Consider the following 26138-nt stretch of genomic DNA (forward strand, 5'->3'; position numbering starts at 1 on the left):
AAATTAGCTGGGTGTGGTGGCGGGCACCTGTAGTCCCAGCTACTTGGGAGGCTGAGGTAGGAGAATGGCATGAACTCGGGAGGCGGAGCTTGCAGTGAGCTGAGATCACACCACTGCACTCCAGGCTGGGCAACAGAGCGAGACTCTGTCTCAAAAAAAAAAAAGAAAACCACTTCTGTCCTTTCCATCCCCTTCTGTCACATCAAATCTTGAACATGTTCTCAATAGTGAAGTGCAATTAGATAAATGTAACAAGGAAAAGAGTAAAGAAATACTAAGGAAGCAAAAAAAGACAAAAATCTATTTGTTTTAGCATATCTTGATCTTCAACCAACCTTTATAAAATCTCACCAAGTGTTAGGTAAATTTGGCAACAAGAGTCTGTTTAGAATGTATCAAAAGCTTAAAATTAAGTGTAGTCTCTCATAGTTTAATGGATAACCAGCAATCTATGAGTCTACAAACGTTTTCTTTCTTAGTATATGAGGCTGAGATAAGTCTCAGTTTCCTTATCTCTGAAACAGAGATGATGATAACCCTTATGTCTGACTGCTCCTCAAGAATGAATAAGAGCATGTCTACAAAATGAGCTCCCAGGGGGAAACGTGTTAGATAAATTCTGAGCCTTAGAGTTGTTGATTTCGTAAGATATAAAATTATAATAGATTTTTATTCTTGAATACAAGAATCTCAGACTTAAAAAAAAAACAAAAACGTGATTATGTCAGACATTCAAGAGTTCACCACTGTGAGTTTCTTACTCAATGTTGAGCAAGCCTGGACCTGTCAATCTCTCTAACCCATGAAAAGCACCACTCCTCACTTTCTTTCCCAACAAATTAACAAAGAGGACAAAAGTGAACTTGGAAATAAACAGGGGATTGTGGCTCACACTTGTAATCCTTACACTTTGAGAGGCCGAGGTGGGAGGATCGCTTGAGCCCAGGAGTTTAAAACCAGCTTTGGCAACATGGCGAGATCTCATCTCTACAAAAAATAAAATAATTAGCTGGGCATGGTGGTACACACCTGTGGTCCCAGTTACTCAGAAGGCTGTAAGTGGGAGGATCCCTTGAGCCCAAGAGGTCAAGGCTGCAGTGAGCTGTGGTCATGCCACTGCACTTCAGCCTGGGAAACAGAGCAAGACCCTGTCTCCAAAAAACAAAGCAATGAACAACAAAAAAGTCTCCCTGACACCAAAAGGGTGGTGTATAGGGAAGAGGCAAAAACTGAACTATCATAGCCATGTAGCCATATATCAACAGCAAAGCAGTCCTCCCTGTTTACAAGGACTGGTATTCTTTTTTTTTTGAGACGGAGTCTCACTCTGTCGCCCAGGCTGGAGTGCAGTGGCGCAATCTCAGCTCACTGCAAGCTCTACCTCCCAGGTTCACACCATTCTCCTGCCTCAGCCTCCTGAGTAGCTGGGACCACAGGCACCCGCCACCATGCCCGACTAATTTTTCTGTAGTTTTAGTAGAGACAGGGTTTCACCGTGTTAGCCGGGATGGTCTCGATCTCCTGACCTCGAGATCCACCCACCTCAGCCTCCCAAAGTGCTGGGATTACAGGCGTGAGCCACCGTGCCTGGCCAAGGACAGGTATTCTTATCTAGTCTTATGAAGGAAAAAGAAGGCTGTAAACTGTATTTGGGAAAAACACTTGCACATCTTTTTAAAATAACTGGCAATACTGTATAAAGAGCTAAGTTATGTCAATAAACATGGAAATAAGGAACTATTTTAAAAAGATAAAAATAAAAATCATATGAATAGAAGAAAGAGGAAACAGTAGCAAAATAGAGATCTACAAACATGGATTTTTTTCATATTGCTCCATCCACTTTCCTTCCCTCACTTGAATAAAGACATGATAGGAAGCAGACCTGAGCAAGGAGGACACACTGAAACAATCATGTTTCACTGACAGACATTTATGATAGAAACAGTTCTATATAAATGGATAAGTATACACATAAATGAATATATAAATGGAATTATACCTACGTGGATAAGTATTCAACGCAGACTAGTAGTACACATTTAGTATGACACAGTGACAATTTTTTAAACACATTAAGAACTTATCTATCTTAATGGGCATTATTCTTCAAAGTAGAGGGGCCTATCCTCTTGAGAGAAGGCCTTAAATCTGGCCTGAGGTACTCAGACCTAATATAATAATAAATAAGGAATCACTAAAAGGAAGAATGTAAGCTATGTTTAAATTAATAAGAATTATATATTATAAAGGCAGAATTAACAAAAAATCAATTACATAATGAGGAAACAAAAAAGGAGAAACCCCTCCCCCACCATAAAAACCAAGATTTTTAACACTGGAGAATTATGAGTATGTCAATATCACTGAAAGGAATGCAGACATTATACAGTAAGTTCATTTCAAGAAAATGAACCCTATTTTAGACATGTTACACATGATATTTCAGAGGAACTCTCAAATGGAACAGCCTAATTGACATTCAAAGCTATTCCTTTGGAGTTTAGGAGATGTGTCAGTGATCAAGAGGGGGAAAAATAAGTCTCATCAGCATAGTTAATGTTAGTTAAAGTCTTAAAAGTAGAGGCCGGGCACGGTGGCTCAAGCCTGTAATCCCAGCACTTTGGGAGGCCGAGACGCGCAGATCACGAGGTCAGGAGATCAAGACCATCCTGGCTAACACGGTGAAACCCCGTCTCTACTAAAAATACAAAAAAACTAGCCGGGCGAGGTGGCGGGCGCCTGTAGTCCCAGCTATTACGGAGGCTGAGGCAGGAGAATGGCGTAAACCCAGGAGGTGGAGCTTGCAGTGAGCTGAGATCCGGCCACTGCACTCCAGCCTGGGCGACAGAGCAAGACTCCGTCTCAAAAAAAAAAAAAAAGTAGAAAAGCTGTCTGAATTGAATGTAGAATAATGATGCAGAATAATGAAGGGAAGAAAGGCACCTTAGTGACTGAACTTTGGGGAATATCCTCTGGGTTATGAGAGAAGCTCTTTGAACTTACACCTCCATTACAGTACTAATCACACTGCATTTTATTTGCAAAGCTGCCTCTATTTCCTGTGACTTCTTTGTGGCAAGGTAGATGTTTCAATAAAAGTTTACTGAATAAAAGCATAAATAGTTAAGGACTAGAGAAGAAAGGGGAAAAAAGAGAAAATAAACCAGTAGAGAAGTAGGTGAGTAAGGAGATTACAACGGTCATTGTTTGTTAATCCAGCATAAATAAAATACCCAGAAATATGAGCCTATTTTGTACAGGAATTGATCTAAAGTATTCCAGATCCAGAGAAAAAAGTACCTGGATACAACCCTGGTAGAATAGACTGAAGAGTAAAGGAAACTGAAGCTGATAGTTCTTCAACAGTTCAGCTCCCCTGAAGAGGGATCAGACCACTTGTTTTAGACACTGAGAGAAATCAGCCAAATAATGAAGACAACATAAACTGAATTCAGAGATATATTAATTTTGTATAAATATATAATTTTTTAGCATCTAGAAAACTGATGAGTAATGAATCCAGCTGCCAGAGACTTCCTGATGAAGCTAATTAAACAGTGAAAGATCAGTAAATGGAGCAATTTAAAGCAGCTTGCTACTAGTTTAATAGTGTCAGAATCTCTAAATAATAACAGTAAAAAAGGCATAATTAATAGTGCATAAACCAGGGAGCTAAGGGATTCCTGTCTTAGTCTTCACCAATTTCCTTTGTGAGGTTCACTGAGTAATTTTTGTTACTAATTAGTAAGAATAACTAGGCCAGGCATGGTGGCTCACGCCTGTAATCCCAGCACTTTGGGAGGCTGAGGCGGGCGGATCACCTGAGGTTAGGAGTTCGAGACAAGCCTGGCCAACATGGTGAAATCCCAACTCTACTAAAAATATAAAAATTAGCTGGCTATGGTGGCAGGCGCTTGTAATCCCAGCTACTTCGGAGGCTGAGGCAGGAGAATTTCTTGAACCTAGGAGGCAGAGGTTACAGTGAGCCAAGATCCCGCCACTGCACTCCAGCCTGGGTGACAAGAGTGAGACTTCGTCTCAAAAACAAACAAACAAAAAGAGTAAGTAGCATTATTGAGTGGAGGTTAATATTAAGAGCCCTAACAGCTGGAGAGAAGACTTAGGCTGCAGTTGGCTACTAAATGTGATTGACCATGAGCAAATGATTCAATTTTAATCGTGTACTTGATGTGCAGTACTTCCTCTTTGTACAAAGTGTTAGCTACTCACAATTTATCACAATAAGGATTAAATGAAATTGCTTTGAGTTTTTAAAATAACAGTTCAATTAAAACTAAGTCACCATGACAAAAATTGTCTAGAGTTTGTAGTACCGGCATAATATGTGGTTATTCCATAAATGATACTCAACTCAATACCCACTCCCTAAGAGTAACAATGATAATAAAACTATTCCCTTGTAGTTACATGGCTTTTCACTTTTCTCAAAGCATTTTCACAAACATTAGTCAAACGAATAGCCTTATATATGATCTGACCACTCCTTGTACAAGCATATTAAGTGTGGGTTTATTTTGCAGGGAATGCTCCTATCTCCTTCCCTAGTGCTAATAATATATTCCCTTTTATTTATATAGTTTTTTTTTTTTCTTTTGAGACAAGATCTCACTCTTGTCACCAAGGCTGTAGTGCAGTGGCGCAATCACAGCTCACTGCAGACTTGACCTCCTGGGCTCAAATGGATCTCCTGCCTCAGCCCTCAGTAGCTGGGACTGCAGGCATGCTCAGCTGATTTTCACATGCCTGGCTGATTTTCGTATTTTTTGTAGAGATGGGGTTTCACCATGTTGCCCAAGGCTCAAGCAATCTGCCTACCTCAGCCTCCCACAGTGCTGGGATTTTAGTCAGATTTTCACTTCTTTTTTTTTTTTTTTTTTTTTTTTTTTTTTTTTTTTTTTTGGAGACGGAGTCTTGCACTGTCGCCGGAGCTGGAGTGCAGTGGCATGATCTCAGCTCACTACATCACCTCCTGGGTTCAAGCGATTCTCCTGCCTCAGCCTCCCAAGTAGCTGGGATTACAGGTGTCCACCACCACCCCCAGCTAATTTTTTTTTGTATTTTTAGTAGAGACGGGGTTTCACTACGTTGACCAGGCTGGTCTTAAACTCCTGACCTTGTGATCCTCCCGCCTTGGTCTCCCAAAGCGCTTGGGATTACAGGCATGAGCCACCGTGCCTGGCCGATTTTCACATCTTTCAAAGCAATTTCACAGATATTAACTGGAGCAGGGCCACTAGGAATGATCTTTCCCTTCTCTGCATCAACCCAAAGACAGTAATTCAAAAATGAAGAGTAAGGAAAAACTTATAAATAATCTAGATGTTTTGAAGGCAGTCAGCCCATGATTCTTGAACTTGGATTCAGATCTCCCAAAAGTCTCAGAATCAGAGCAAACTCTTCAGGACAATAGCTGATGTTCCCTTTCTTCTAGGCATAAGCTTAAGGAGGCAATAGAATAGAGTAATTAAGATATCTTCAGTATGGGCATAAAGGGAGAAACCAAATCTATCTTGTTCACTACTATAACCGTCTTTAAGTCGAGCACAAGGCCTAATGCATAGTAAATGCTCAATAAATCATCATTGTGATTAATACTAAAGGCAGAACATTCTTACCAAATACAGAATGTTCTGGAGCTAAAATAAAAATCTTAGCTGGGCAGGGTGGCTCACACTCGTAATCCCAGTGTTTTGGGAGGCTACTGCATGAGAGCTTGAGACCAGCCAGGAGTTTGAGACCAGTTAGGGCAACAAAGTGAGATCCCATCTTTAGAAAAAAATTTAAAAAGTAACTGGGCATGGAGGTGTGCACATGTGACCCTAGCTACTCAAGAGGCTGAGGCTGGAGGACAGCTCAAGCCCAGGAGCTTGGGGTTGCAGTGAGCCATGATCACACCACTACACCCCAGCTGGGTGACAGAGCAAGGCTCTGTCTCAAAAATAGTAACAGGACAGGTGCAGTGGCTCATGCCTGTAATCCCAGCATTTTGGAAGGCCGAGGTGGGAGGACTGCTTGAGCCCAGGAGTTCAGGACCAGCCTGGGCAACATAGTGAGACCTCATCTCTACAAAATAATAATAATAATGTCTAAAATCTCATTTTTTTTGTTTACTTTTCTTCCACAATTAGTTTTTAAATGCGTTCAAAAAAAAAAAAAAATTAATGTACTCACACCAGGTAGAACCTAAACAAAATTAGGGTCACAGAGCAAAAGCAGAAGTCTGTTAAATGTCCAAGGATACAGACAGTTGGAAGGTAGATTCAGAGGGCCAAGACAATTTACAAAGGAAAAGGGGAATACCTCTGATCACTTCATTTAGCAAGCAAGCATTTTTAAGTCCTCATTTTTTATTTTAGAAACAGTCTTACTTTGTCACCCAGGCTGGAGCACAGTGGCGTGATCATAGCTCACTGCAGCCTCAAATGCCTGGGTACAAACAATTCTGCCTCAGCCACCTGAGTAGCTGGGACTACAGGTATGCGCCACCACGCATGGCTAATTTTTTAATTTTTTGTAGAGATGGGTATCTCAATATATTGCCCAGGCTAGTCTCTAACTACTGGGCTCAAGCGATCCTTCCATCTTGTCCTCCCAAAGCGCTGGCATTATAGGTGTGGGACACTTCACCTGGCCTGTCTCCATCCTTCAATTAAAAATTACTTCAGAAAAGAAGTTTCGAAAGGTTGAATTGTTTCCTATATATTTCTGTCTTTAGAGTATTCATCTTGCAACTGAGTTGTAAAAATAGTTTGTTTTCTTTGATATGACCAAGATAAAGAAAGATACTGGCCGGACACGGTGGCTCACGCCTATAATCCCAGCACTTTGGAAGGCCGAGGCGGGCGGATCACGAGATCAGGAGTTCGAGGCCAGCCTGACCAACATGGTGAAACCCTGTCTCTACTAAAAATGCAAAAATTAGCTGGGTGTGGTGGTGCACACCTATAATCCCAGCTACTCAGGAGGTTAAGACAGGAGAATCGCTTTAACCCAGGAGGCGGAAGATTGCAGTGAGCCACGATCTAGCCACTGCTCTCCAGCCTGGGCGACAAAGCGAGACTCCACCTCAAAAAAAAAAAAAAAAGAAAAGAAAAGGGTACTTTGGGCGCATAGCCCTGGGTTGTCCTTTGCACCCGCACGTGTTCGCGGTCCTTTCCACCATGCTGTCACTGCGGCGCTGCGTGCCCCATGTGCTGGGCTTCTGCGCCGCTGGCCTCCACACCGCCTGTGCCTGTAGCCCGCGCCCCGCTGTGCGCCCGGCCCGTTGGGCTGCTCAGTTTGCATGGGTTCGGCGGCCCGGCCTCCTGCCGCCTCGCGGGCACTGAGCCTGCGGCTGGGGGTGCGGCGTGCGAAGGAGACAAAGCTTTTACTGATTTCCTGAGTGATGAAATTAAGGAGGAAAGGAAAATACAGAAGCATAAAACCCTTCCTAAGATGTCTGGAGTTTCGGAGCCGGAACTGAATGGGACAGATGCTAAATTAGTGCGGAAAGTTGCCAGGGGGAAAAAGATCACTGTCACTTTCAACATTAACAACAGCATCCCACCAACATTTGATGATGAGGAGGAACCCTCCCAAGGGCAGAAGGTTGAAGAACCTGAATTGACATCAACTCCCCATTTCGTGGTTGAAGTTATAAAGAATGATGGCAAGAAGATCCTGATGAGGTTGGACAAGAGGAGGCTGAGCGACATCTTCTCTATCAGGGAAGTTAGCTTTCAGTCCACTAGTGAGTTTGAATGTAAGGATACTAATTATACACTCAAAACAGATTCCCTGGACTGGGCCTTATATTACCACCTGATGGATTTCCTTGCGGACCAAGGGGTGGACAACACTTTTGCAGATGAGTTGGTGGAGCTCAGCACAGCCCCAGAGCACCAGGCGTACATTACTTTTCTTGAAGACCTCAAAAGTTTTGTCAAGAGCCAGTAGAGCAGACAGACACTGAAAGCCATAGTTTTATGGCTTTCCAGTGAACACATCCTACTATGAAGCTAGACATGTGCTTTGAAAGGATTATCATCCTAATATCATGGAGAAAAAATACCAAATTTAAATTCTATGTTTTGCACACTCATTTACTATCTTTTTTTTTCTTTCTTTATTTTTGAGACGGAGTCTCTTGCTCTGTCGCCCAGGCTGGAGTGCAGTGGCGCTATCTTGGCTCACTGCAAGCTCCGCCTCCTGGGTTTACGCCATTCTCCTGCCTCAGCCTCCCAAGTAGCTAGGGCTACAGGCGCCCGCCACCACGCCCGGCTAATTTTTTGTATTTTTAGTAGAGATGGGGTTTCACAGTGTTAGCCAGGATGGTCTTGATCTCCTGACCTTGTGATCCGCCCACCTCAGCCTCCCAAAGTGCTGGGATTACAGGCATGAGACACCGCACCCGCCCTATAATTTTTTTCTATACAAATCGATTGTTTCTAGATTTTTGTATAACACGATAGACAATAAAATGGGTTTATGGCCGGGCGCGGTGGCTCAAGCCTGTAATCCTAGCACTTTGGGAGGCCAAGACGGGCGGATCACGAGGTCAGGAGATCAAGACCATCCTGGCTAACACAGTGAAACCCCGTCTCTACTAAAAAATACAAAAAACCAGCCGGGCAAGGTGGCGGGCGCCTGTAGTCCCAGCTACTGGGGAGGCTGAGGCAGGAGAATGGCATAAACCCGGGAGGCGGAGCTTGCAGTGAGCTGAGATCCGGCCACTGCACTCCAGCCTGGGCGACAGAGCGAGACTCTGTCTCAAAAAAAAAAAAAAATGGGTTTATGTCCTCCAAAAAAAAAGAAAGGTGCTTTAATAATTGAGTTGCTATAAATTTGGGTATAAATTTAAATTTTAATTGATTTGCATTTTACAAAGCACGAAGAAAACTTGTCATTAAAAAATGGTAATACATTTCATAAACATTTATTTTATAACATTATACCTTTCCAATGTAGCTTTTTGGTTGCTCCCATTTTTTTGTTTGTGACCAAGTCTTGCTGTCTCCCAGGCTGGAGTACAGTGGTGTGTGATCACGGCTTACTACAGCCTTGACCTCCCAGGCTCAAGCAATCTTCCCGCCTCAGTCTTCTAAGTAGCTGGGACTACAGGACTATAGCTGTGCACCACCATGCCTGGCTAATTTTTTTTTTTTTTTTTTTTGTAGAGAGGGAGTCTCATGATGGTGCTAGACTGGTCTTGAACTCCAAAAAGTTCTACTGGATCAAGCAATCCGCCTGCCTTGGCCTCCTTAAAGTGCTGGGATTACAGGCATGAGCCACTGTGCCTGGCCAGTTGTTGCCATTTTAATACACAGTATGTTTTCTTTTCTTTTCTTTTCCTTTTTTTTTTGAGACAGACTCTTACTCTGTCACCCTGGAGTGCAATGGCATGATCTTGACTCACTGCAGCCTCTACCTCCTGGGTTCAAGTGATTCTTCTGCCTCAGCCCCATCAAGTAGCTAGGACTATAGATAGGCGTGCACCACCATGCCTGGCTAATTTTTGTATTTTTAGTAGAGATGAGGTTTCATCACGTTGACCAGTCTTGAACTCCTGACCTAGGTGATTCGCCTGCCTTGGCCTCCCAAAGTGCTGGGATTACAGGCATGAGCCACTGGGCCTGGCCACAGTATATTTTCTTAAAGCAAGGACAGATGCAAACTTTTAAAAATCTACTAATATTCCAGATTTAGTCTGGGAAAGTTTGTTTTAAAAAATTACTCTGGCCGGGCGCGGTGGCTCAAGCCTGTAATCCCAGCACTTTGGGAGGCCGAGACGGGCGGATCATGAGGTCAGAAGATCGAGACCATCCTGGCTAACACGGTGAAACCCCCTCTCTACTAAAAATACCAAAAAAACTAGCCGGGCGAGGTGGCGGGCGCCTGTAGTCCCAGCTACTACGGAGACTGAGGCAGGAGAATGGCGTAAACCCGGGAGGCGGAGCTTGCAGTGAGCTGAGATCTGGCCACTGCACTCCAGCCCGGGCGACAGAGCGAGACTCCGTCTCAAAAAAAAAAAAAAAAAAAAAAAAAAAAATTATTCTGTAAAACTCGTAAATTAACAATTCATTAGGAAAAAATAGGCCAATGGATAATACTTACGAAGCAAACAACCATAAGAAATAAAAATGAAAGCATTAGAGTTCTAAGATCATTTTGGCCTCCTTAAAATAAATGTTATGGCCTTCGGCTTGCAGAGTATTCTTAAGTCAAAAAAAAAATACAAAGAAATTCTGCCAGGCACAGTGGCTCACACCTGTATTCCAGCATTTTGGGAGGCTGAGGCAGGCGGATTGCCTGAGCTCAGGAGTTCGAGATCAGCCTGGGCAACACAGTGATGAACATAGTGATACCCCGTCTCTACTAAAATACAAAAAATTAGCCGGGCATGGTGGCATGCACCTATAGTCCCAGGACTACTCAGGAGGCTGAGTCAGGAGAATTGCTTGAACCCAGGAGGCAGAGGTTGCAGTAAGCCAAGATCGCACCACTGCACTACAGCATGGGTGACAGAGTGAGACTCCATCTCAATAAATAAATAAATAAATAAATAAATAAATTCTTAAAACTAAGGTCAGCAAAAATTCCTAAACCATACCAACTTTGGCATATAATGTGGAAAACATTATTACTGCTAGTCAACCATTTATAGTAAAAGCATTCTCCACACGTTCTTTCTTTGAAGTAGATAGAAACAAATATCTACTAAAATTTTTATTTTACATCTGGGAAAATTTTCTCTGAAGTTGTAGAGAGAGTATACAGAAAAGCTACAGTGATCTAGGTATCTTGTCAATGCTATACAGTTTTATATTAATAGATCATCTTTTAGTAAAGAAGCCAGATAAAATGTAGGATAAAGTACTGCATGAGACATAATTATGTTAAAAAATTATTATTTATCTGAAATTCAAATTTAAGTGGGTGTCCTATATTTGTATTTATAAATCTGTCAACTCTTTCTTTCAATATAAATTTGTTTCAGAAAATATCAAATTAATTGTTGGGAGAAAGTCAGACTCATGGAAGTTAGGTAATTCTTTACCTTTTAGGAACTTCTTGAGGACCATGCCACCAAAAAGGCTTCCTGCAGAAGCAACTGTAAGAAACAAAGAAATATCACAAATAAGTAAATGTATTCTACTGAAAGAATCAAATGGGAGTCTAAAAAACTGCTTATAGACACAGAACATTTGAAAAGTGACCACTACTAATAAGTTTGGTAAAAATGGAAACATCGAAGAAACACTATAATGGTCCAATGACTGTTTTGGAGAAAAATACCTTCTTAGAGATAACCAAATAGCAAGTCTTTTCACCTATATTCAACATCCACCCACAATCAACATCAGGACTGCCTCTTTGGATGATACTCTACTTGACAGAAAAAGATTATGCGAAGACTGAAAATTGCAGCTAGTAATCAGAATATATCATGTCAATAACTCATATCCTAATATAAGATTCAATTAAAACTTTGGCTCTTCTTTTAATCAACTTTACCCTTAAATAGAAAATACCAGGCTATCAGGTAAGAATTCTCTTACCTAGAGTTCTAACTATAAATATTAGAAATTTTAGAGCAATAATTCTTCAGGGCAGACAGTGAATAAGGAAGCAGGCACCAAGAAGGGGACAAAAAGATCAGAACTACCTAGAGGCTTTTTATTTTCAAACTGAATATGCCCTTCCCCAGAGAAACGTGACCTCATAGTTCAGAATCTAAGAATCATTGCCATAGGATCCAATAGAAATATATCTATCCCTCAGAAAATGTGCATCTTTCAAGCAGGGAAAAAAGGTTGAGAATCATGGAACTAGAGTGAGAGGCAACATCATTCTGTAAACTGCTGTCCAGTTCAGTAGCCAGAAACTACATGTGGCTATTTACATTTAGCTAAATTAAATTAGAAATTTAGTTCCAGCCGGGTATGGTGGCTCACACCTGTAATCCCAGCACTTTGGGAGGCCAAGGTGGGTGGATCACCTGAGGTCAGGAGTTTGAGACCAGCCTGGCCAACATGGTGAAATCCCGTCTCTACTAAAAACAACAAAAATTCGCTGGGCATGGTGGTGGACACCTGTAATCCTGGTTACTTCGGAGACTGAGGCAGGAGAATCGCTTGAACCCAGGAGGCAGAGGTTGCAGTGAGCTGAGATCGTGCCATTGCACTCCAGCCTGGGCGACCAGAGCAAAACTCTGTCTCAAAAAAAAAAAAATTTTAGTTCCTCAGTCACATTAGCCACATTTCAAGTGCTCCATAGCCACATACAGCTAATGGCTAGTCTGCTAAATAGGAGATAGAGAACATTTCCATCATCACGAAAAGTTTTATTGGATAGTAATGCTCTAGATTTCCAGATTTTAAGTGATTCTGGATAAATGATACACACTTCCAAAGGCCTAAGTCCAAGCAGCTAGAACATTTAACAAAAGATAGTCTTTTGTGTTTTGTTTTGTTTTTTCAATTGAGAGAGTCTCTCTGTCGCCCAGGCTGGAGTGAAGTGGTGCAATCTCGGCTCACTGCAACCTCTGCCTTCCAGGTTCATGCGATTCTCCTGCCTCAGCCTCCTGAGTAGCTGGGACTATAGGCGTGAGCCACCATGCCCGACTAATTTTTATAGTTTTAGTAGAGATGAAGTTTCACTATGTTGGCCAGGCTGGTCTCGAACTCCTGACCTTAAGCAATCCACCTGTCTCGGCCTCCCAAAGTGCTGGGATTACAGGCGTGAGCCATCATGCCTGCACCCACCCCCATCCCCCACCCTCCCCTTTATAAAGACCATCTTTTGGCCAGGCATGGTGGTTCACGCCTGTAATCCCAGCACTCTGGGAGGCTGAGGTGGGTAGATCTTTTGAGCTCAGGAATTCAAGACCAGCCTGGGTAATATCACAAAACCCCATCTCTACAAAAAAATAAAAAAATTAGCTGGTCGTGGTGGCACACACCTGTAGTCCAGCTATTCAGGAGGCTGAGGTGGGAGGATCAGCTCAGCCGGGGAAACAGGTTGTAGTGAGCTGTGATGGCACCACTGCACTCCAGCCTGGGCAACACAGAGCAAGGCCCCATTTCAGAAAAAAATTTTGTTTACATTGTTTGAAAAAGATAATCTTCTGTTCTATAGAGGGGATTTGGGGGAATGCTTGCTTTAAAATACGTATTTTATAGATAAGTCTCTACTGTCATCTTTGTATCTGGAGGATAGAATTTTATTGCTTTTATATAAAAGCATTAGAAGTATAACTGAAAACTGAGGGCTGGATAGGATGTGGAGCAGGTGGAAGCACTCCTCACCCATAATTAGCTGGGCGTGGTGGTGGGCATCTGTAATCCCAGCTAGTGGGGCCGGTGGGGGCCAGGGTCGGGGGCAGAAGCACGAGAATCACTTGAACCTGGGAGGTGGAGGTTGCAGTGAGCCGAGACCGTGCTATTGCACTCCAGCCTGGGTAACACAGCGAGACTCTGTCTTGAGAAAAAAAAAGGGAAGGAGGTTAACTGTATGTAGCATTTCCCAAACAGTATGTTTCACAGTCCACACTGGTATATGAGAGGTCCTGAATAGACCTACAGTTTAAAAATTCATTTTAACTAACACTTCCCAAATTTAAATGACTACATAACCCCTTTCTTATAACTCATATAAATATTCTGTGGCATACATTTTGGGAAACATCATGAAAATCATATTTGTTAAAGCCTTCAATAATTACTGATGGAAAAAAAACTAGTCATCTCTCAGCTTCTGATAGATGAATCATCTCAGATATCAAATTTGCTAGTTTGTTGTGGGTTGAACTATGTCCCCCAAAAGATAGTTTTAAGTAGTAGCCCCAGTGTCTATGACTTTATTTGGAAATAGATGCAATCAAGTTAAGACTGGATTAGGGTAGTCCTGAATCCAATGACTGGTGTCTTTGTAAGAAGGCCATGTGAAGAAAGAGAGAAATACAGAGGAGAATGTCATGTGAAGGCAGGGAGTGATACATCTACAATCTAAGAAATACCAAGGATTGTCAGCAACCACCAAAAGCTAGGAGAGAGGCATGGAACAGATTTCTGAGCCTCCAGAAGGAACTAACCCTACTAAGACCTTGATTTTGGACTTCTAGCCTCCAGAACTGTGAGAAAATATATTTTGTTTCAAGCTATCCAGTTTGTGGTACTTTGTTACAGCAGCCCTAGAGAACAGAGATTTCAAACCAAACTTACAAGATACCACTGCACAGTTCCAGGCAGGTGGCTGATTGAACACACACACAATTTATTTTCATTCCCTCCTGAAACCTCAATAAAATAATAGAAAAGAGAAGAGATTTTTAAGGGCATCAACCCACAAGGATAGAAAACAAGAGACAAACATGATTGTAATAAAAATCTAGACACTACAGGCCAAGTGCAGTGGCTCATGCCTGTAATCTTAGCACTTTGGGAGACCGAGGCAGGTGGATCACCTGAGGTTAGGAGTTCGACACCAGCCTGGCTGACACGGTGAAACCGTCTCTACTAAAAATACAAAATCTAGCCGGGCATGGTGGCACACGCCTATAGTCCCAGCTACTCAGGAGGCTGAGACAGGAGAATCTCTTGAACCCGGGAAGCAGAAGTTGAAGTGAGCTGATATCACACCACTGCACCCCCACCCTGGGTGACAGAGTGAGACTCTATCTCAAAAAAAACAAAAAACAAAAAACTAGAAACTACAAAGCAGAACAACTAGTAGGAAAGTGTTTAGGGAAAGACTCAGGCATGGCAGTATCGGAACCTCTGAATGTATGAGTGAGGTAGAAGATAAATTAAGAAGAGTCAGTTGAAAAATGAATTTAAATAAATCTTTTCTTTTTTTTTTTTGAGACAGAGTCTCGCTCTGTCGCCCAGGCTGGAGTGCAGTGGCAGGATCTCAGCTCACTGCAAGCTCCGCCTCCCGGGTTTACACCATTCTGCTGCCTCAGCCTCCCAAGTAGCTGAGACCACAGGCGCCCACCACCGCGCCCGGCTAATTTTTTGTATTTTTAGTAGAGACGGGGTTTCACCGTGTTAGCCAGGATGGTCTCGATCTCCTGACCTTGTGATGCACCTGCCTCGGCCTCCCAAAGTGCTGGGATTACAGGTGTGAGCCACCGCGACCGGCCTAAATAAATCTTTAGATTCCCTCCTCCACTCAGCATTCAAGGGATTGGCTCCTCCCTAACTTTTGCGTGGACTGGGGAGAAGATACTTCAAAATGGTCCAGGTGTCGATCTTTGGGATGAGAATCAAAGTTGTACTAAAAACAAGTGGAGTTAGTGAACAGAATCCCTGAATGCTGAGATACCCAACACCCCCCTTTCTCTCTCATTCCCAGAATCAAGTCTGGCTTTTACCGACTTGGTAGGAGACTGAAAGATCTGGCCATTCCAAGAGCAAAGACCTAAAGATATTGATATTGAAGAGAAGAGAAAGTTCCCCAGTTAAAAGCTCAATTAGATCACCTTTCAGTGATGCTAACGATTTCAAATCAGTTTTAAAGTCTCTCTTAAAAATGAGCAATCAATAATTTTAAGATATTTGAAGAAAGCTTCCAACATGAAAACAGACACCCGACTGAGTAAGAAAAGCAATACAAGGGAAACAGGAACTAGGTGGAGAAAAGAAAACTTAAAAAAACATCTTTATAAACTCAAAAAGATGAGATAATGCCTAGAAAGTAGAAGAGATAAAAATTAGGAGAGAAACGATTTTAAAAAGGAAAAAGAACCAGTCTAGGAAATCTAATATCTAAATAATAGAACTTCCAGAAAGGGGGAAAAAAAAAGAGGCCGGGCGCGGTGGCTCACACCTGTAATCCCAGCACTTTGGGAGGCTGAGGCGGGTGGATCACGAGGTCAGGAGATTGAGACCATCCTGGCTAACACGGTGAAACCCCGTCTCTACTAAAAACACAAAAAATTAGTCGGGCATGGTGGTGGTCACCTGTAGTCCCAGCTACTCGGGAGGCTGAGGCAGGAGAACGGCGTGAACCCAGGAGGTGGAGCTTGTAGTGAGCAGAGATCGCACCACTGCACTCCAGCCTGGGTGACAGAGTGAGACTCGGTCTCAAAAGAAAAAAAAAAAGAGAGAGAGAGAGAATACAAGGGAAAATTTCCCAGAACCAAAGGACAAGGGTTTCCAGATTTAAAAGTCCTGCTGAGTGCTGAGCACAATGTCTGAAAACACACCCACACCCAGGCACATCATTGTGACAGTGGAGACCACAGCAGAGCCTGCTAGTACTCACAAACAAATACCCCATTCTCCTTCTTCCTGAACACATTATTTAACTACATTTTTCAGTCTTCCTTGCAATTGCACGGCTGTGGCAATAAGACTAAGTCCTGGTTGGCCAGACGTGGTGGCTCATGCCTGTAATCCCAGCACTTTGAGAGGCTGAGCTGGGCGGATCACCTGAGGTCAGGAGTTCGAGACCAGCCTAGCCAACGTGATGAAACTCTAAAAAATACAAAAATTAGCTGGGTGTGGTGGCTAACACCTGCAATCCTAGCTACTAAGGAGGCTGAGGCAGGAGAATTGCTTGAACCCGGGAGATGGAGGTCGCAGTGAGCTGAGATTGTGCTACTTCACTGCAGCAACAGAGTGAGACTCTGTCTTAAAAAACATAAAAATATGGCCAGGTGTGGTGGCTCAAGCCTGTAATCCCAGCACTTTGGGAGGCCAAGACAGGTGGATCACGAGGTCAGGAGATCAAGACCATCCTGGCTAACCCAGTGAAACCGTGTCTCTACTAAAAATACAAAAAATTAGCCAGGCGCGGTGGCGGGCACCTGTAGTCCCAGCTACTCGGGAGTCTGAGGCAGCAGAATGGCATGAACCCAGGAGGCAGAGCTTGCAATGAGCCGAGATCGCACCACTGCACTTCAGCCTGAGTGACAGAGCAAGACTCTGACTCAAAAAAAAAATAAATAAAAAATAAAAGACTAAGTCCTCGCCAATAGAACATGAGCAGTAGTAATATACATAATTCCTGAGCCTACCCCATAGAAGTCTTCCATTTATAAGCTTTGCTCACTTTTCCCATCCTCAGCTGAATGAACTTAGAGGACCTAGAGAAGGATACACCCCCAAGACAGAAATAGCATAGAACAAGATACTTGCCTGCTTGCCTGCATACACACATTCATCTCACTGTGAGATACAAGAAAACCAAACATTTTCTGTGTTAAGCCACCGAGTTTTTTGTTGTTGTTGTTGTTGTTGTTTTGTTAGAGTCTCACTCTGTCACCCAGGCTGGAGTGCAGTGGTGTGATCTTGACTCACTGCAACCTCCGCCTCGGGGTTCAAGCAATTCTCCTGCCTCAGCCTCCTGAGTAGCTGGGACTACAGGCGCATGCCGCCACGCCCGCTAAGTTTTTGTATTTTAGTAGAGATGGGGTTTCACTGTGTTGCCCAGGCTGGTCTCAAACTCCTGAGCTCAGGCAATCCACCTGCCTCAGCCTCCCAAAGTGCTAGGATTACAGGCATGAGCCACCGTGCCTGGCCAAGTCATTGAGATTTTAGGGTTTATTTGTTATAGCACCTACCCTTATTTACTGTAATTAATACTAAGATAAAGAGAAGATTCTAGGCTGGGCGCGGTGGCTCAAGCCTGTAATCCCAGCACTTTGGGAGGCCGAGACGGGCAGATCACGAGGTCAGGAGATCGAGACCATCCTGCTAACACGGTGAAACCCCGTCTCTACTAAAAAACACAAAAAACTAGCCGGGTGAGGTGGCGGGCGCCTGTAGTCCCAGCCACTCAGGATGCTGAGGCAGGAGAATGGCGTAAACCCAGGAGGCAGAGCTTGCAGTGAGCTGAGATCCGGCCACTGCACTCCAGCCTGGGCGACAGAGCGAGACTCCATCTCAAAAAAAAAAAAAGAGAGAGAAGATTCTAAAAGCTTAGAGAGAGGCCAGGAATGGTGGCTCATGCTTGTAATCCCAGTACTTTGGGAGGCCGAGGTGGGTAGATCGCTTGAGGTCAGGAGTTCGAGACCAGCCTGGTGAAACCCTGACTCTAGTAAAAATACAAAAATTAGCTGGGCATGGTGGCACATGCCTGTAATCCCAGCTACTTGGGAGGCTGAGGAAGAAGAATCACTTGAACCTGGGAGGCGGAGGTTGCAGTGAGCCGAGATCATGCCACTACACTCCACCCTGGGTGACAGAGTGAAACTCCATCTCAAAAAAAATAAAAATAAAAGCTTACAGAGAGGGGAAGAAAAAAGAAAAAACAGGTCACATACAGAGCAATCAGAAAGATTTTTACAATTTTCAATAGCAACACCTGAAGTTAGAAAATAATGCTGCAATGTCATCAAAATTCTGAAAGAAAAATGAATTCTGGCTTAGAATCCTATATGGCCACACTATCAATTAGGGTATGTGTGGAGATGTTTTCAGAGATGTAAGGTCTCAAGAAATTTACCTTCCAAACACTCTTTCCAAGGAAGCTGCTGGACCCTGAGATCCATCAGGAAAGATCCATAAGGAAAAAGCAAGGAATAAGCCAAGAAAAAAAAAAAAAGAGAGGGGGATTCCGGAAGCACAAAATCTAATGCAAGAGAAAAAACTACAGAAACACTCTGAATGAAGGGAAGATTCCAAGACAACAGCTGTGCACCAGATACAAAAGGCATCAAGTCAAAATTAGAGCAGGTCAGGAAACACTGGAAAAGAGTTTTTCAGGAGGATGAAACTGATATATTATCTGATGTACTGGAATATACTGAGTAGATTTAGACAAATGCTGGAAGTTTGGGAGTCGACTAGATGATAAAAACAGAAAACAAATTAAGTATTAACTGAAGGGAAATTATAAAGAAAAGTAATCAAAGTTTTCTATATGGCTAAACTGCATTTAATGGTCATAATAACAAGTAAATATTGATCTACATGGTTGGAAAATTATATTAAAAGAAAGACACATGGTAGAGGTGAAGATATTAAAGAGAGCTGTCATCCTTTATGGCGGAAAATCAATAAATGCCTATAAAAAGGAAGATCAAGATATAACAATTTAGGGCTGAGCACAACGGCTCATGCTTATAATTCCAGCACTTTGGGAGGCTGAGGCAGGTGGATTGCTTCAGTCCAGGACTTCAAGACCAGCCTGGGCAACATAGGGAGACCTCATCTGCATAAAAAAAAAAAAAATTTGTTGGCTGGGCACGGTGACTCACACCTGTAATCCCAGCACTTTGGGAGGCAGAGGTGGGTGGATCACGAGGTCAACAGATTGAGACCATCCTGGCCAACGTAGTGAAACCTGGTCTCTACTAAAAATACAAAAATTAGCTGGGCGTGGTGGTGCACACCTGTAGTCCTAGCTACTTGGGAGACTGAGAAAGGAGAATCGCTTGAATCTGGGAGGCAGATGTTGCAGTGAGCCAAGATCACGTCACTGTATTCCAACCTGGCGACAAAGCGAGACTTTGTCTCAAAACACAAAAACAAAACAAAACAAAAATTAGTCAGGCATGGTAGCACGTGTGTGTAGTCCCAGCTACTCGGGAGGCTGAGGTGGTAGGATCACCTGAGCCCAGGAGGTCAAGGCTGCAGTGAGCAGTGACTGCACCACTGCAGTCCAGCCTGGGTGACAGAGAAAGACCCTGTCTCAAAATAAATAAATAAATAAATAAATAACATCTTGGCCAGGCACGGTGGCTAACACCTGCAATCCCAGCACTTTGGAAGGCCAAAGTGAGAGGACTGCTTGAGCCCAGGAGTTTGAGACCAGCCTGGGCAACATACCAAGAGACCCTGTCTCTACAAAAATACAAAAATATAACAACCAGGCATGGTAGCACATGCCTGTAGTCCTAGCTACTCAGGAGGCTGAGTTAGGAGGATCATTTGAGCCCAGGCATTTAAGGTTACAGTGAGCTATGATTATGCCAGTGAACTCCAGCCTGGGTGACAGAGTGAGACCCTATTTGAAAATTAAAAAAAAAAAAAAGGATATAACAACACAAACAAACATGTTACTTAGATCGAAGATAAATATTAAATAATTAAGAGAGTTAAAAGTATTAGCCTCTAGGAGGGAGAAAGATGGGAAGGGGGAGATGGGGGAAGCAAGCAGGGTACTGTCGGGTTTTTTGTTTTGTTTGAGATGGAGTCTCATTCTGTCACCCAGGCTGGAGTGCAGTGGCGAGATCTTGGCTCACTGCAACCTCTGCCTCCCAGGTTCAAGTGATTCTCATGCCTCAGCCTCCCAAGTAGCTGGGATTACAGGCGTGTGTTACCACACCCTGCTAATTTTTATATTTTCAGTAGAGACAGGGCTTCCCCACGTTGGACAGCTGATCTCGAACCCCTGACCTCATGTGATCCGCCCACCCCAGACTCCCAAAGTGCTAGGATTATAGGCATGAGCCACTACACCCAGCCAAAACCATGTGTGTATAACTGACAAAAATTAAAACTAAATAAATGTACTTTTACAAAAAAAATGAAATAGATCCCTTATGCTAACATGAAATGCTGCCCACAAAGCACTGGTACATAGCACAGTCATATGTATAGTATAGTCCTAGTTTTAAAAAATTGATATTAATAACTATGAACATATGCATAGAAAAATCTAGAAGATAGATTATCCTTGGCAAGAGGGGAAAAAAAGGAAAATCTAGAATATATACTGAATGTTAATAATCATCTCAAGGGGTGAGATGTGTAGAAAGTCTCACTCTCCACAATATATGTCTCTGTAATGTTTTTTATCAAGCATGTATCACCATGTTTCCTACCAAAAAATATATATATATAAACATAGGCTGGATGCAGTAGCTCATGTTTGTAATCCCAGCCCTTTAGGAGGCTGAGGCAGGCGGATCACTTGAGGTCAGGAGTTTGAGACCAGCCTGGCCACCATGGTGAAACCCCCATCTCTATTAAAAATACAAAAAAAAAATTAGCTAGGCATGGTGGCAGCCACCTGTAATCTCAGCTACTCAGGAGACTGAGGCAGAAGAACCGCTTGAACCCAGGAGGCACAGGTTGCAGTGAGCCCAGATTGCGCCACTGCACTGCAGCCTGGGCGACAGAGTGCGACTCCACCTCTAAATAAATAAATAATTATAACCATAATTATGTAAAGCTCAGAAACAATAAAGAGAAAAGAAATGCCCCCTATTCTAGGTGGGCTAAAGAAGTTCATTAGGCTCAAAATGCAGAATTGAGCTTCTTGCCAAAAACTATCGTGGCTGAAGTCCTTTGCTTTGAATTAAATCAACCTTGCTAACCTGGCCAGTTTATTGGATTAGATTATTACAACCACACAGAGACCAACCATCACCCTAGACATGTAGCCAAGCATTTCCCTCATGAGTAGTGGGAACCCTGCCAGAGTGGAGTTCATGCAGAGTAAGAGCAAACCAACCTGTCATACTGCTCTTGAAAATGTTTAATATTAACATACAAAGAGAAGACAGGTCATTCCTGTTCAGGTAAGCAAATGTCTTGTAAAGCCTAGTTTACTATCCAATCTCAACTTGATGCCCAAGTAACTTCTCTAAGCCTGAAAGGACAACTTCATTCCAAAATACCCTTCAATAAACCTACACACACACACACACACACACACACACCACACAAAAAAGCTAAATCTTCAAATTTGAGAAAATTCATGTTTCAGAGCCACTTAATGCATCAGGTTTCCCTCAAGACAACAGGCAAAAATGATAAAAGCATGAAAGCCAAACGGAAGAGATATTTTCAAACTAATCACAGGTCATGATTATTGAAGTATGCACTATTCGGCCGGGCGCGGTGGCTCAAGCCTGTAATCCCAGCACTTTGGGAGGCCGAGACGGGCGGATCACGAGGTCAGGACATCGAGACCATCCTGGCTAACACAGTGAAACCCCGTCTCTACTAAAAAATACAAAAAAAAAAAAAACTAGCCGGGCGAGGTGGCGGGCGCCTGTAGTCCCAGCTACTCGGGAGGCTGAGGCAGGAGAATGGCATAAACCTGGGAGGCGGAGCTTGCAGTGAGCTGAGATCCGGCCACTGCACTCCAGCCCGGGCAACAGAGCGAGACTCCGTCTCAGAAAAAAAAAAAAAAAAAAAAAAAAAGAAAGAATGAAGTATGCACTATTCATAATTTTTTTTTTTTGCAACTGCCAAAATTTACACTTGGAAAAAAAAAGTAGGTAAAGCTCAATGTAATACAATTTTGCTGTGAAAAAGTAGGTTAAAATCAAGAGAAAAATAAGATTGTTTTGGAGCAATTTTAACTTAAACCAGTAAAATAAATAATCTATGGTAAGAGTCATTCTACTCACCTTTCCTGTATGATACATTTGTAAATCTACCACCAGATACTTATTACATAATCATTTCATTTTATAATTATGAAACAATCCTGGAATAACATAAAAGATTATGACTAATTGAAATTTTTAAATAAGCTACGACATAAACCATGACAAAAGAGACAGAAAATCAGTATTTTTTCTTTCTCTACTTACTAGTTGTTACACAATGAAGAGCATTTGCTTGGTGCTTAGAATGTAATCCTTCTATGGAAATCTCTAGCTGCCCTTCTAGCAATGCTCCCTTTGATACATCTATGTTACACTTCCAGTGAATTATTAAAAATCTCAAAATCTGAAAAGAGCACAATTCAAAGAAAACATAATATTCTTTAGAAATCACAGTAATAATATATCTCTACGACCCAGCTAAATTAGTAACTCTAATTTCCCCCAAAAATTGTATTCTTGCTTCTAAAATGTCAGATTTAGGTTTGTTCAGAGTGTTATGTCTAAACAAAATAAATAGCTAGGAGAATGACATAAGAAAGGAGACAGTGAAACTCAACACAATGCCCCGTAAGACAGGAAATTGAGACAATACATTCCTTTATTCAGAAGATAAATTCATCTGGAAATAATAATTAGGGAAAAATTAAGTGGGAGTTTGTTTTTCTTGTTTCTTTTTTCCTGCCCCAAATAAAAGCCAACATGAAGACTATGAATAAGAGTGACATCTGGGCCGGGCGCGGTGGCTCAAGCCTGTAATCCCAGCACTTTGGGAGGCCGAGACGGGCGGATCACGAGGTCAGGAGATCGAGACCATCCTGGCTAACACGGTGAAACCCCGTCTCTACTAAAAAATACAAAAAAAACTAGCCGGGCGAGGTGGCGGGCGCCTGTAGTCCCAGCTACTCGGGAGGTTGAGGCAGGAGAATGGCGTAAACCCGGGAGGCGGAGCTTGCAGTGAGCTGAGATCCAGCCACTGCACTCCAGCCTGGGCGACAGAGCGAGACTCCGTCTCAAAAAAAAAAAAAAAGAGTGACATCTGGTTATGAATCATCTTAATCTTTCATTAAATCAACACTTTTGAGGGTCAGAATACTATTTAAGAGTGTTGGCCGGGCGCGGTGGCTCAAGCCTGTAATCCCAGCACTTTGGGAGGCCGAGACGGGCGGATCACGAGGTCAGGAGATCGAGACCATCCTGGCTAACACGGTGAAACCCCGTCTCTACTAAAAAAATACAAAAAACTAGCCGGGCGAGGTGGTGGGCGCCTGTAGTCCCAGCTACTCAGGAGGCTGAGGCAGGAGAATGGCGTGAACCCGGGAGGTGGAGCTTGCAGTGAGCCGAGATCCGGCCACTGCACTCCAGCCCGGGCGACAGAGCGAAACTCCATCTCAAAAAAAAAAAAAGAGTGCTAATGCTGCCCTGCGTGGTAGCTTACGCCTGTAATCCCAGCACTTTGGGAGGCCGGGGTCGGAGGATCATTTGAGCTCACCAGTTGGAGATCAGCCTGGACAACATACTGAGACCTTATCTCTACTAACAACAACAAAAATTAGCCCAGCGTGGTGGTGTGTGCCTGTGGTCTCAGCCACTGGGGAGGCTGAGGCAGGAGGATCTCTTGAGCCCAGAAGGTTGAGGCTGAAGTGAGTCCTGATCAGGCCACTGCACTCCATACCTGGATTTGAATACCTGATGTGCCAAACACCTGCGACCCCCGTGTTCAAGCAATTCTTCTGCCTCAGCCTCCCAAGTAGCTGGGATTACAGGTATGTGACACCACGCCTGGCTAATTTTGTATTTTTAGTAGTGACGGGGTTTCTCCATTTTGGTCAGGCTGGTCTCGAACTCTGGACCTCAGGTGATCCACCTGCCTCAGCCTCCCAAAGTGCTGGGATTACAGACGTGAGCCACCACTAATTTTTGTATTTTTTGCAGAGACGGAGTTTCCTCATGTTGGCCAGGATTGTCTTGAACTCCTGATTTCAAGTGATCTGCCCGCCTCCGCCTCCCAAAGTGCTGGGAATACAGGCTACCCACCGCAACCAGCCAACTCCCATTATTATTCATGCAAACAGATTTTTTTCTTTTACAGGGAGGCAACACAAGGAAAATTATTACTCCCTTTTTAAAGGCAGGGAGATCTGGGAACTAAGATCCTCATTTGTACCAGTTAACAAGAATGGTTTCCAGGTACATGTAGAGTCTAACTCTTCCTTCACACGTCCTGTTACGATATTCTCATATCGGGTCGGGTACGGTGGCTCACGCGGGTACCAGCACTTGGGGAGGCGGAGGGATCACTTGAGGTCAGAAGTTCAAGACCAGCCTGGCCAACATGGTGAAAACCTGTGTCTACTACAAACACAAAAATGAGCCAGGTGTGGTGGTGAGCGCTTGTAACCCCAGCTACTCGGTAGGCTGACACAGGAGAATCTCTTGAACCCGGGAGGCGGAGGTTGTGGTGAGCGGGAATCACGCCACTGCATTCCAGCCTGGGCAACAGAGCCAGACTCTGTCTCAAAAAACAAACAAACAAACAAACAAAAACCCCAAAGATATTCCCATATCGGTAATGACAGCGCAGTTGGGAAAAGAACACTGGCCTACGAGTCAGCGCCCTGGGTTCTAGCTTAGATTCTGTTATTCGTAAAATGGAATCCCGCAGCCTTCTTTGATGACAACAAACAGGCAGGACGCCCGGGGGCACTCTCTCAGGTGCCCTCAGAGCCTGTGCTTCTGTCACCTGCACAGTACCCCTCACAAACTGCAGCTCAGCGTCTCATTGGGCACCGGCGGTGAGAGTGGGTAATGAAATGAGCACACGGGGCGTGGCCGGCGCCAGGTGCTCAGTGCCCTCTTCCAGAGCAGCTCCCCAAGCACAGGTGTGGCCTCTGAACCTCGCCCTTTCACGTCCAGCTGCTCCAAACCCAGAAACCTGCACCTGCACCGGAGTTGTCTCCCTTGCTCCCGGTCTGCACTGGGTCCCTCCTTGCCTCTGCTCTGGCGCCCCGATTCCCCCACCCCACCCCAGGGCTTGCACCTTTCCTTTCCTTCTTTCCGCGCCCCCTCCCAGCACCCGGCGCATGGAAAGTGCCGGACTCCGGCGGGCACCTCCGAGGCTGCGTCAGGCTCTGCCTCTGGGTGTCCGCCGGTACTCGGTAAACGCCGCAGCCTTCTAAGCCGTCCGCTGGAGAAGGCGTCGTTCCCCCCCACCCAGAGTACCCCGCGAGCGAGAGCCCTCATCTGCTCCTACTTCCTCGCTTCCCCGTGGGAGACGGGCCTCGATTCCCGAACCTTCCTCCTTCACCTTAGGCGACGCCCGACCCCTCTGCCCAAACTTCGCGGTCTCCTCACAAAGCCCGTCTCCTCAGAAAGTGTCCTCCGCTTTCTCTCCCTTCCCGGCATCACCTCGAACACGGCCACGGCCGTCCCCTCCATGCCGCGCAGGGAATAGCGGCAACGCCCAGTCGAAGGGTGCCCGCCCGCGGCCGCCGCCCCCTCCTCAGCTCGGGCTTGGAACTCCTCCAGTGCCCACGCCCACGCCTACGCCTACGCCCGGCTGCACAAGCCCGTTCCTACCCGCGCGCGCAGGTCGCGCGCGCACGTTCCGCCCACCTACCGCCGCGCTTGCGCACTCGACGCTGCACCGCCCCGAGGCCAGGAGCCGCCGCCGGGAGCCGCCTAGAGCCTGTGAGCGCCGCTGGTGCTAGTGGGCCCGCAGGTGGGCGGTTCTGGGCGGGGAAGAGCCCGCGAGAGGCGGCTGAGGCTGGAGGCAAGCGGGACTGAGGCCAGGCCACGACTCCTCCCTCCTCTCGAAGACAGTTTCCCACGGTGGCGGCGAAATGCG

The 26138-nt window shown here is 44.4% G+C and overlaps 1 protein-coding gene across 5 annotated transcripts in view; it reads right to left on the reverse strand.

The window, feature by feature from the left end:
- Positions 1–25856, reverse strand: part of CUNH11orf80 (chromosome unknown C11orf80 homolog) — a 92390-nt gene extending 66534 nt beyond the window's left edge. For 2 of the 5 annotated variants that reach the window (XM_033207663.1, XM_033207662.1), the window contains exons 1-3: positions 25700–25856; positions 22499–22637; positions 11060–11113 (exon numbers count right to left, since the gene is read on the reverse strand). In XM_033207663.1, the coding sequence (XP_033063554.1) occupies positions 11060–11113; positions 22499–22637; positions 25700–25729 (223 nt within the window). In that variant the 5' untranslated portion in view covers positions 25730–25856. Of the gene's footprint in view, positions 1–11059; positions 11114–13310; positions 13344–22498; positions 22638–25699 lie in introns of those variants that run through there. The other 3 variants (XM_033207664.1, XM_033207665.1, XM_033207666.1) reach the window with 3 other exon arrangements.
- Between the last annotated feature and the right edge of the window lie 282 nt (positions 25857–26138).

The sequence above is a fragment of the Trachypithecus francoisi genome, unplaced genomic scaffold (genome assembly GCF_009764315.1).
Source record: "Trachypithecus francoisi isolate TF-2019V2 unplaced genomic scaffold, Tfra_2.0 Lachesis_group8, whole genome shotgun sequence".
Lineage (NCBI taxonomy): Eukaryota > Metazoa > Chordata > Mammalia > Primates > Cercopithecidae > Trachypithecus > Trachypithecus francoisi.